A 12,739-nucleotide genomic window follows, 5' to 3' on the forward strand; every position below is an offset into this window, starting at 1 on the left:
AGGCTTCTGTATCTCCCACCTGATGGTAACAGTGAGAAAAGGGCATGCCCTGGGTTCTGGAGGTCCTTAATGATGGACGCTGCCTTTCTGAGACACCGCTCCTTGAAGATGTCCTGGGAACTTTGTAGGCTAGTACCCAAGATGGAGCTGACTAGATTTAAAACCTTCTGCAGCTTCTTTCAGTCCTGGACTGTAGTCCGTCCATACCAGACAGTGATGCAGCCTGTCAGAATGCTCTCCATGGTACAACTATAGAAGTTTTTGAGTGTATTTGTTGACATGCCAAATCTCTTCAAGCTCCTAATAAAGTATAGCCACTGTCTTGCCTTCTGTATAACTACTTTGATATGTTGGGTCCAGATTAGATCCTCAGAGATCTTGACACCCAGGAACTTGAGGCTGCTCACTCTCTCCACTTCTGATCCCTCTTTGAGGATTGGTATGTGTTCCTTCGTCTTACTCTTCCTGAAGTCCACAGTCAGTTCTTTCATCTTACAGACATTGAGTGCCAGGTTGTTACTGCAGCACCACTCCACTAGTTGGCATATCTCACCCCTGTATGCCCTCTCATCACCACCTCAGACTCTACCAACAGTGGTTGTATTGTCAGAAAATTTATAGATGGTGTTTGAGCTATGCCTAGCCACACAGTCATGTGAATATATACAGAGTGGAGCTGAGGGCTAAGCACACACCCCTGAGGTGCGCCAGTGTTGATCGTCAGCGAGGAGGATATGTTATCACCAATCTGCACAGACTGTGGTCTTCCGGTTAGGAAGTCGAGGATCCAGTTGCAGAGGAAGGTACAGAGGCCCAGGTTCTGCAACTTCTCAATCAGGATTGTGGGAATGATGGTATTAAATGCTGAGCAATGATCAATGATCAGCATCCTGACGTAGGTGTTTGTGTTGTCCAGGTGATCTAAAGCCGTGTGGAGAGCCATTGAGATTGCATCTGCCATTGACCTATTGTGGCGACAGGCAAATTGCAGTGGGTCCAGGTCCTTGCTGAGACAGGAGTTCAGTCTAGTTATGACCAACCTCTCAAACCATTTCATCACTGTCGATGTGAGTGCTACCGGGTGATAGTCATTAAGGCAGCCCACATTATTCTTCTTTGGCACTGATATAATTGTTGCCTTTTTGAAGCAAGTGGGAACTTCCGCCCGTAGCAGTGAGAGGTTGAAAATGTCCTTGTGTACTCCGGATAGTTGGTTGGCACAGGGTTTCAGAGCCTGACCAGGTACTCCATCCGGACCTTCCGCTTTGCGAGGGTTCACTCTCTTTAGAGACAGCCTAACATCAGTGTCTGAAATAGAAATCACAGGGTCATCGGGTGCAGCAGGGATCTTCACAGATGTAGCTGTATTCTCCCTTTCAAAGCGGGCACAGAAGGCGTTGAGTTCATCTGGTAGTGAAGCATCGCTGCCATTCATGCTACTGGGTTTTGTTTTGTAGGAAGTAATATCTTGCAGACCCTGACACAGTTGCCGTGCATCCGATATTGCCTCCAACCTCATTTGAAATTGTCTCTTTGCCCTTGAAATAGCCCTCTGCAAATCATACCTGGTTTTCTGGTACAGGCCTGGGTCGCCAGATCTGGCCTTCAGTAGATGACATACTTTCTGGTTCATCCAAGGCTGTTGGTTTGGGAATGTACAGTAAGTCTTTGTGGGCACACATTCGTCCACACAGGTTTTAATGAAGTCGGTAACAACTGCAGCATACTCATCCAGGTTCAAAGGTGAATCCCTGAATACAGTCTGTGTATTTGAGTGTTTGTGTGTGAGAGAAAGTGAAAGTATGTGAGAGTCTGGTGTGTGTAAGAGTGAGAGTGTGTGTGAGTGTCTGTGTTAGAAAGTGCTTTAGTGTTTGTGAGTGAGTGAGAGGGAGAGTGAGTGAGAGGGAAGGAGTGTGTGATTGTGTGTGTAAGAGTGTGGGGAGTCTACGTCTGTTGGAGAGTGAGGAACTGTGTATGTGCGAGAGAGGGAGAGTGTGTGAGTGTCTATGTGTGTGTGAGAGAGAGGGAGGGAGAGTGTGTGAGTGTCTATGTGTGTGTGAGAGAGAGGGAGGGAGAGTGTGTGAGTGTCTATGTGTGTGTGAGAGAGAGGGAGGGAGATTCAGTGCTTTAAAAGGGATAGCGAGAGGGGAAAGGGGAGGAGGGGTGGCATTACTGGTCAGGGGTACCATTACAGCTACAGAAAGGGTGGGTAAAGCAGCAGGATCCTCTTTTGAGTCAGTATGGGTTGAAGTCAGGAACAGGAAGGGAGCAGTTACTCTACTGGGGGTATTCTATAGGCCCCCTGGTAGCAGCAGAGATATTAAGAAACAGATTGGGAGGCAGATTTTGGAAAGGTGCAAAAATAACAGGGTTGCTATCATGGGTGACTTTAACTTCCCTAATATTGATTGGCACCTGATTAGTTCCAAGGGTTTAGATGGGGCAGAGTTTGTTAAGTGCATCCAGGATGGATTCCTGTCACAGTATGTTGTCAGGCCGATGAGGGGGAATGCCATACTGGATCTCGTATTAGGTAATGAACCGGGTCAGGTCACAAATCTCTCAGTGGGCGAGCATCTGGGGGACAGTGATCACCACTCCCTGACCTTTAGCATTATCATGGAAAAGGATAGAATCAGACAGGACAGGAAAATTTTTAATTGGGGAAGGGCAAATTATGAGGCTATAAGGCTAGAATTTGCGGGTGTGAATTGGGATGATGTTTTTGCAGTGAAATGTACTGTGGACATGTGGTCGATGTTTAGGGATATCTTGCAGGATGCTAGAGATCAATTTGACCCGGAGAGGAAGATAAAGAATGGTAGGGTGAAGGAACCATGGGTGACAAGTGAGGTGGAAAATCTAGTCAGGTGGAAGAAGGCAGCATACATGAGGTTTAGGAAGCAAGGATCAGATGAGTCTATTGAGGAATATAGGGTAGCAAGAAAGGAGCTTAAGAAGGGGCTGAGGAGAGCAAGAAGGGGGCATGAAAAGGCCTTGGCGAGTAGGGTAAAGGAAAACCCCAAGGCATTCTTCAGTTATGTGAAGAACAAAAGGATGACAGGAGTGAAGGTAGGACCGATTAGAGATAAAGTTGGGAATATGTGCCTGGAGGCTGTGGAAGTGAGCGAGGTCCTCAATGAATACTTCTCTTCAGTATTCACCAATGAGAGGGAACTTGATGATGGTGAGGACAATATGAGTGAGGTTGACGTTCTGGAACATATTGATATTAAGGGAGAGGAGGTGTTGGAGTTGTTAAAATACATTAGGATAGCTAAGTCCCTGGGGCTGCTCCATGAGGCGAGGGAAGAGATTGCTGAGCCTCTGGCTAGGATCTTTATGTCCTTGTTGTTCACAGGAATGGTACCGGAGGATTGGGAGGTGAATGTTGTCCCCTTGTTCAAAAAAGGTAGTAGGGATAATCCGGGTAATTATAGACCAGTGAGCCTTACGTCTGTGGTGGGAAAGCTGCTGGAAAAGATTCTTAGAGATAGGATCTATGGGCATTTAGAGAATCATGGTCTGATCAGGGACAGTCAGCATGGCTTTGTGAAGGGTAGATCGTGTCTAACAAGCCTGATAGAGTTCTTTGAGGAGGTGACCAGGCATATTGATGAGGGTAGTGCAGTGGATGTATCTACATGGATTTTAGTAAGGCATTTGACAAAGTTCCACACGGTAGGCTTATTCAGAACGTCAGAAGGCATGGGATCCAGGGAAGTTTGGCCAGGTGGATTCAGAATTGGCTTGCCTGCAGAAAGCAGAGGGTCATGGTGGAGGGAGTACATTCAGATTGGAGGGTTGTGACCAGTGGTGTCCCACAAAGATCGGTTCTGGGACCTCTACTTTTCATTATTTTTATTAACGACCTGGATGTGGGGGTAAAAGGGTGGGTTGGCAAGTTTGCAGATGACACAAAGGTTGGTGGTGTTGTGGATAGTGTAGAGGATTGTCAAAGATTGCAGAGAGACATTGATAGGATGCAGAAGTGGGCGAGAAGTGGCAGATGGAGTTCAACCCAGAGAAGTGTGAGGTGGTACACTTTGGAAGGACAAACTCCAAGGCAGAGTACAAAGTAAATGGCAGGATACTTGGGAGTGTAGAGGAGCAGAGGGATCTGGGGGTACATGTCCACAGATCCCTGAAAATTGCCTCTCAGGTAGATAGGATAGTTAAGAAAGTTTATGGGGTGTTAGCTTTCATATGAGGAGGGATAGAGTTTAAGAGTCGCGATGTAATGATGCAGCTCTGGTTAGGCCACACTTGGAGTACTGTGTCCAGGTCTGGTCGCCTCACTATAGGAAGGATGTGGAAGCATTGGAAAGGGTACAGAGGAAATTTACCAGGATGCTGGCTGGTTTAGAGAGTATGGATTATGATCAGAGATTAAGATCGAGCTTTACTCTTTGGAGAGAAGGAGGATGAGAGGAGACATGATAGAGGTGTACAAGATATTAAGAGGAATAGACAGAATGGACAGCCAGTGCCTCTTCCCCAGGTCACCACTGCTCAGTACAAGAGGCCATGGCTTTAAGGTAAGGGGAGGGAAGTTCAAGGGGGATATTAGAGGAAGGTTTTTCACTCAGAGAGTGGTTGGTGCGTGGAATGCACTGCCTGAGTCAGTGGTGGAGGCAGATACACTAGTGAAATATAAGAGACTACTAGACAGGTATATGGAGGAATTTAAGGTGGGGGATAGGGTTTTTAAGGCAGGGTTTGAGGGTTGGCACAACATTGTGGGCCATTTATGTTCTATGAGAGAGTGAGAGAGAGGGAGGGAGAGTATTTACTTATCTGTGTGTGAGAGAGAGAGGGAGAGAGGGAGGGAGAGTGTGTGAGTGTGTGTGTGTGTGTGTGTGTGTGTGTGTGTGTGTGTGTGTGTGTGTGTGTGTGTGTGTGTGTGTGTGAGAGAGAGAGAGAGAGGGAGAGGAAATGAGACTATAAGACCATAATATATAGGAGCAGAATTCAGCCATTTGGCACATCAAGTGCCATTTCATCATGGCTGATCCAAATTTTCCTCTCAGCCCCAATCTCCTGCCTTCCCCCATATCCCTTCATGCCCTGACCAATCAAGAACCTATCAACCTCTGCCTTAAAAATACAAAAAGACATGGCTTCCACAGCTGTCTGTGACAAAGAATTCCACAGATTCATCATTCCTGGCAAAAGAAATTCCTCCTCATCTCCATTCTAAAAGGACATCTCTCTATTCTGAGGCTGTGTCCTCTGGTCTTAGACTCTGGCACCATAGGAAACATCCTCTCCACATTACTGAGGCTTTTCACCACTCGATAGGGTTCAATGAGATCACCCCTCAATCTTCTGAACTGCAGTGTGTACAGCCCCAGAGCAAACACTCTTCATATGACAAGCCATTTAATCCTGGAATCATTTTTGAGAATCTCCTTTGAGCCCTCTCCAGTTTCAGCACATCCTTTCTAAGATAAGGAGCCCGAAACCGCTCACAATACTCCAAGAGAGGCTTCACCAGTCCTTAACGGAGTCTTATCATTACATCCTTGCTCTAGTCCTCTTGAAACAAATGCTAGCATCATATTTGCCTTCCGCAACCTGCAAATTAACCTTTAAGGAACCTAAGCAAAGACTCCCAAGTCCCTTTGTACCTCAGATTCTCTCCATTTACTAAATAGTCAACCCTTTCATTTCTTCCACCAAAGAGCCTGACCATACACTTCCCAACATGACCATACACTTCCCAACACTGTATTCTATTTGCCACTTCTTTGCCCATTCTCCTAATCTGACTGTCCTTCTGCAGCCTTTCTATTTTCTCAAAAATACCTGCCGCTCTATCTATCTTTGTATCATCTGCAAATTTTGCACCAAAGCTATTAATTCAATCATCCAAATCATTGATGTATAATGCAAAAAGAATTGGTCCCAACACTGACCTCTGTGGAACATCAACCAGAAAGGGTTCCCTTTGTGCCTGCTCTTTGCCTCCTGCCAATCGGCTACTGTTTTATCCGTGCTGAAATCTTTCCTGTAATACCATGGGCTCGAAGCTTGTTAAGCAGCTTCATATGTGTAAACTTGTCAAAGGCCTTCTGAAAATCCAAGTGCACAACACCTACTGATTCTCCTTTGTCTATTCTGCTTGTTAATTATTCAAATACTTCTCACAGATTTATCAGGCAAGACTTCCCCTTGAGGAAAACATGCGGACTACGGCCTATTTTATCATGTGCCTGCAAGTAACCCAAAGCCACATCCTTAACAATCGACTCCAACATCATCCCAACTACTGTCAGACTAGCTTCCTTTCTTCTGCCTCTCTCCCTTCTTGAAGAGTGGAGTGACATTTGCAATTTTCCAGACTTCCAGAACCATTCCAGAATCTAGTGATACTTGAAAGATCATTATTAATGCCTCCATGATCTCGTCAGCCACTTCTTTCAGAACCCCTGGGGTGTACACCATCTGGTCCAGGTGAATTATCTAGCTTCAGACCTCACAAACAAAAAAAAAATCTGCAGATTCTGGAAATCCAAACAACACACACAAAGTACTGAATGAACTCAACAGGCCAGGCAGCATCGATGTCTCAACCATAAATTTTGACTGTACTCTTTTCCAGAGATGCTGCCTGGCCTGCTGAGTTCCTCCATCATTTTGTGTGTTACCTTCAGACCTTTCAGTTTCCCAAAGAAACTTCACCCTAGTAATGGTAACTTCACACACTTCATACCCCCTGACAACTTACCGCTCGTGTCTTCTACAGTGAAGACTGATGTAAAGTACTTATTCGTTTGTCCATTCTTTTGTTGTCCCCCATTACTACCACTCTTGCCTCTCTTCCAGACTTTTGATATCCTGTTTAATATTATTGGTTAGCTTACTTTTATATTCCATCTTTACTTTTTCAATGACTTTTTTAGTTGCCTTTTGTTAGTATTTAAAAGCTTCCCAATCCTCTAGCTTCTCATTGGCTTTTAAGTTGGTTTTGACTTCTCCTGTTAGCCATGGTTGTGTCATCTTTCCTTTAGAAATGTCTTCCACTTTGGGATGTACGTATCCACTGCCTTTCGAATTGCTTCCAGAATTTCCTACCATTGCCGCTCTGCCATCATCCCTGCCAGTGTTCTTTTCCAAACAATTCTGGCCAACTCCTCTCTCAAGCCTCTATAATTCCCTTTACTCCACTGTGATACTGATACATGTGTGTATATACACGATTCTGTATGTACATCCAGGCAATTGGATTTGCATATGTGCACGTGTGCTTGCATGTGCAAGGTTCCTGCATGTGCAGTCACTGCCTTGGGAGTGTGTGATGGGACACTTCAAAGAGAGCTTCACTCTGTGTCTAACCCCGGGAGTGTGTGATGGAGCGGTGTGGAGGGAGATTCACTCTGTGTCTGACCCCGGGAGTGTGTGATGGGACGGTGTGGAGGGAGATTCACTCTGTGTCTGACCCCGGGAGTATGTGATGGGACGGTGTGGAGGGGGTTTCACTCTGTGTCTGACCCCGGGAGTGTGTGATGGGACGGTGTGGATGGAGCTTCGCTTTGTGTCTGACCCCGGGAGAGTGTGATGGGACGGTGTGGAGGGGGTTTCACTCTGTGTCTGACCCCGGGAGTGTGTGATGGGACGGTGTGGAGGGAGATTCACTCCATGACTGACCCCGGGAGTGTGTGATGGGAGTGTGTGGAGGGAGATTCACTCTGTGTCTGACCCCGGGAGTGTGTGATGGGACGGTGTGGAGGGAGTTTCACTCTGTGTCTGACCCCGGGAGTGTGTGATGGGACGGTGTGGAGGGAGATTCACTCTGTGTCTAACCCCGGGAGTGTGTGATGGGATGGTGTGGAGGGAGCTTCACTCTGTGTCTGACCCTGGGAGTGTGTGATGGGACGGTGTGGAGGGAGCTTCACTCTGTGTCTGACCCCGGGAGTGTGTGATGGGAGGGTGTGGAGGGAGATTCACTCTGTGTCTGACCCCGGGAGTGTGTGATGGGACACTTCAAAGAGAGCTTCACTCTGTATCTGACCCCGGGAGTGTGTGGAGGGACGGTGTGGAGGGAGCTTCACTCTGTGTCTGACCCCGGGAGTGTGTGATGGGACGGTGTGGAGGGAGATTCACTCTGTGTCTGACCCCGGGAGTGTGTGATGGGACGGTGTGGAGGGAGATTCACTCTGTGTCTGACCCCGGGAGTGTGTGATGGGACGGTGTGGAGGGAGCTTCACTCTGTGTCAGACCCCGGGAGTGTGTGATGGGACGGTGTGGAGGGAGCTTCACTCTGTGTCTGACTCCGGGAATGTGTGATGGGATGGTGTGGAGGGAGCTTCACTCTGTGTCTGACCCCGGGAGTGTGTGATGGGACGGTGTGGAGGGAAAATTATGATGTGTCTGAACCACCATGTCTGCCCAGAGCGTGTGATGAACGAGGCGTGTCCCGCACGGAATTTCTCGGAGGTCTCCAATACTGGACAAGTGTGCTCAAGGGGCTGTCTGCGCAACCGGGACTGTTGGAAACGTCAGTGTCACTGCGATGGGGCCTGTGGCCTTAGCTGTGTCCGGAAGGGTACGTCTGAACCTTTCCCCCTCCACCTTCCCTCCTTCAGGGGAGATCAAGGTGTGCTGTGGCAGTGGTGGTGAAAGAGAGAGGGAGAGAAATTGGGGAGAGGGAAGGGGAGACAATGCAGGTAGAGAGGGGGAGAGTGGGGTAAAAGAGCAGGTAAAGGGCACAGGAGGGAGGGATGAAAGAAAGGGGAAGAGAGAATGAGAGAGTGCAGTAGAGAAGGCATGAGTGAGAGAGGGGGGAAAGAGAGCAGGTAAAGAGGGTGAGAGGGGGAGAAAGAGGGAGAACAAGGGCATGAGTGGGAGAGAGAGGTGAAAGGAATGTAGAAGAGAGAGGGATGAGAGGGAGGAGGTGAGGGTCAAGATAGGGGAAAAGAGAGGGGGTAGAGTGGGAGACATAATTGGGGTAAGATGGGGAGCGAGCATGAGTAGGGGAAAGTGGGTGAGAGAAATGGGGAGATTGGGTTAGAGGATGAGAGAGAGGGTGGGAGAGTGTGAGTGGGAGACAGATCAGGTGAGAGAAATGTGGGGGAGAGGGTGGAGGGACAGATCGGGTAAAGGAGAGAGACGGCAGGGGTGGGAAAGGGCGTGGGGGAGAAAGTCTGAGAGACGGGGGAGCAGGGTGGGGGTAGAGTACACAATCAATCTAAACTTCTTCACTTTGTTTGGACGGTTTCTCTAGTTTCGGCTCAAGTGGGAGAATGCATACCAGAGACAGGCGACAATGACATGCAACCAGCTGTCAGCCCTGACATTACCCCCTCCAAACCCCCCAGCTGGGCTGCACACTGAACCCGTGTAGCCTTTACACACCGTGCATGTGACTGACAAAAGGAGGTCAGAGGCCAGAAACCTGCAGTGGATAATTCCCCTCTTCATTCCTCAAAACCTCTCCCCCCTCTGTAAGTCTCAGGTTAGTGTGCTGAGAGAGCCCCTGTGCTGCACGGATAAAAGAGACTTGGACAACATCAACAGATTCAGATTCAGTTTATTGTCATTTAGAAACCACAAATGCAATGCAGTTAAAAAATGAGACAACGTTCTCCGGAATGATATCACGAAAAAGCACAAAACAGACCACACAAGAAAAACCACATAACGTTTGGTCCGGAGTCCGGAGAGGCTGCTGTGTATCGATATCGCGCTACCGTCTTGGCACGTTCCCCGGAAAGGAACTCCAAACCCACCAAACAAAACAAGACTACCCAGACCCACCGAGTCAAGAGACCAACACTACCACCCAACAAACCAAAAACCTACACAAAAACCACATAGTTATAGTTAACATTTAGTTACAACGGTGCAGACAATACCATAATTGATAAAGGACTAACTGACAAAAACCACATAATTTAACATATAGTTCCAACAGTGCAAAGCAATACTGTAATCTGATAAAGAGCAGACCATGGCACCGTTTAACAGAAAGTCTCAAAGTCCCGACAGCCCATCATCTCACACAGACGGAAGAAGGAAGAAAAACTCTTCCTGCCATGACCCTCCAGCGCCGCAGCTTGCCAACACGGCCTTCTGGGAGCCCCGACCACAACCAACTCCGGGTCCGTCCAAAAACTTCGAGCCTCCGACCAGCCCTCCGACACCGAGCACCATCTCTGTTGAGCGCTTCGACCCCGGCCCCGGCCGCCAAGCAACAGGCAAAGCCGAGGATTCGGGGCCTCCTCTCCGGAGATTTCTCGATCGCACAGTAACAGCGGCAGCGAAACAGGCATTTCAGAAGTTTCACCAGATGTTCCACCGTGTTCACCCGTCCGTCCCCGTCAAATCAGGATTGTACACGGCATCCTACTTAACAGATATTCATCCCGGAGTGGCTGCTGCGTTGCGCCGCCATCACTGATCTCAGCTCGTGTTCCTGAATGTGGGCATCACCAGTGGCCTGTCCTGGTCCAACCACGTAGATGTTACACCAACACTTCTATGACCTCAGAAGCGTAAAGACATTCAGTAAAGACCCTGTCAACCCTCGGTACGGCAACTGCCCCGCCTGGGACCGCAGGAAACCGCAGAGAGTTGTGGACACACAGCTCAGCACAGCACGGAAACCAGTCTCCCCTCCATGGACTCTGTCTACACTTGGTAAAGTGTAGACCCAAATCAAATACCCCAGCCACCCCAGACATTCTCTGTTCTCCCCCTCCCATCGGGCAGAAGATACAAAAGCCTGAAAGCACGTCCCACCAGGCTCGAGGACAGCTTCTACCCTGCTGTTATCAGACTATTGAACGGTCCCCCAGTACGATAAGACAGCTTCTACCCCACTGTTATCAGACTATAGAACGGTCCCCCAGTACGATAAGACAGCTTCTACCCCACTGTTATCAGACTATTGAACGGTCCCCCAGTACAATAAGACAGCTTCTACCCCGCTGTTATCAGACTATTGAACGGCCCCCCAGTACGATAAGACAGCTTCTACCCCGCTGTTACCAGACTATTGAATGGTCCCCCAGTACGATAAGACAGCTTCTACCCCGCTGTTATCAGACTATTGAACGGCCCCCCAGTACGATAAGACAGCTTCTACCCCGCTGTTACCAGACTATTGAACGGTCCCCCAGTACAATAAGACAGCTTCTACCCTGCTGTTATCAGACTATTGATTGGTCCCCCAGTACGATAAGACAGCTTCTACCCCGCTGTTACCAGACTATTGAACGGTCCCCCAGTACGATAAGACAGCTTCTACCCCGCTGTTATCAGACTATTGAACGGCCCCCCAGTACGATAAGACAGCTTCTACCCCGCTGTTACCAGACTATTGAACGGTCCCCCAGTACGAGAAGACAGCTTCTACCCCGCTGTTATCAGACTATTGAACGGTCCCCCAGTACGATAAAACAGCTTCTACCCGCTGTTATCAGATTATTGAACGGTCCCCAGTACGATAAGACAGCTTCTACCCCGCTGTTATCAGACTATTGAACGGCCCCCCAGTACGATAAGACAGCTTCTACCCCGCAGTTATCAGACTATTGAACGGTCCCCCAGGACAATAAGACAGGCTCCTGACCTCTACCTCCTCATTGTCCTTGCATTTCATTGTCTGCCTTTAACACATTATTCTGCATTCTATTATTGTTTTCCTCTGTTATGTCTCAGTGTATTGTGTAATGATCTGATCTGTCTGCAAGACAAGCTTTTCATTGTATTTTGGTACGTATGACAATAATAAATCAAATTACTGATTAATTTCATATTCTTTCTTCTCTCTCTCTCCCCCTCTCTCCTCTCCCTCTGTCCTCTCACTCTCTCTCTCCTCTCACTGTTTCTCTCTCTGACTGTCTCTCTCTGTCTCTCACTCTCTCTGTCGCTTTCTCTCTCTCTGTCACCTTACTCTTCCCTCTCTCTGTCTCTCTGTCCTCTCTGTCTCTCTCACTTTCTCTCCCTCTCTCACTCACTCTCTCAATCTTTCTCTCTGTCTCTCTCACCTCTATCTCTCTGTCCGCTCTGTCTCTCTCCTCTCTCTCTCCCCTCCCTCTCTCCATCTCTCTCTCTCTCTCTCTCTCTCTCTCTCTCTCTCTCTCTCAGGTCGGACCTGCCCCTGGCCTGTTTCTGTGGACAATGCCACGGTGAGACTCCTTGGGGGAAACCGCCCCCTGTTTAACCACTGGCTGGAGGTGTCGTGCCTGCCAGGTTTCATCACCCAAGCAGGCCCAACCGTCTCTCGGCACCGTTGCCAGGGAGACCAGAGGTGGAGTGGGTCTATGCCGGAGTGCCAGGGTGAGTGAAGGGAACGTCGGGAAATGTGTGGGACAGACTCCAGAAGCAAGACAAAGGTACTGGGATCAAGGGTGGTAGAACACAGAACAGTCTCTTCAGCCTATACTGTTGGTGCTTGATACTAAACACCTTCACTGAACTAAATTTAGGTTTGAGTATGGTAACCGGAATGAAAGGGTTAATGTATGAGGGGTGTTTGATGGGTCTGTACCTATTCTTGCTGCATTTGGGGAGTTCTCATTGAAATCTATCGAACATTGAAAGATACAGATAGAATTTACGTGGAGAGGATGCTTCCTATATTGGGGAAGTCTAGGACCAGAGGGCACAGCCTCAGAACTGAAGGATATCCATTTAGAACAGAGATGAGGAGGAATTTTCTCAGCCAGAGAGTGGCAAATCTGTAAAATTCATTGCTGCAGGCAGCAGTGGTGGCCAAGTCATTGGCAGAGGT

The 12,739-nt window shown here is 48.4% G+C and overlaps 1 protein-coding gene across 1 annotated transcript in view; it reads left to right on the plus strand.

Moving 5' to 3' along the window:
- The window catches only part of LOC132385523 (beta-2-glycoprotein 1-like), a gene marked incomplete at its 3' end in the record, with an annotated part of 45,333 nt that overhangs the window by 8,141 nt on the left and 24,453 nt on the right, over window positions 1-12,739 (plus strand). The window contains exons 2-3 of the mRNA XM_059957647.1: window positions 8,396-8,548; window positions 12,094-12,285. Of these exons, the coding sequence (XP_059813630.1) occupies window positions 8,404-8,548; window positions 12,094-12,285 (337 nt within the window). The remainder of the gene's footprint in view (window positions 1-8,395; window positions 8,549-12,093; window positions 12,286-12,739) is intronic.

This window comes from Hypanus sabinus (assembly GCF_030144855.1).
Source record: "Hypanus sabinus isolate sHypSab1 chromosome 24 unlocalized genomic scaffold, sHypSab1.hap1 SUPER_24_unloc_5, whole genome shotgun sequence".
NCBI classification, from domain to species: domain Eukaryota; kingdom Metazoa; phylum Chordata; class Chondrichthyes; order Myliobatiformes; family Dasyatidae; genus Hypanus; species Hypanus sabinus.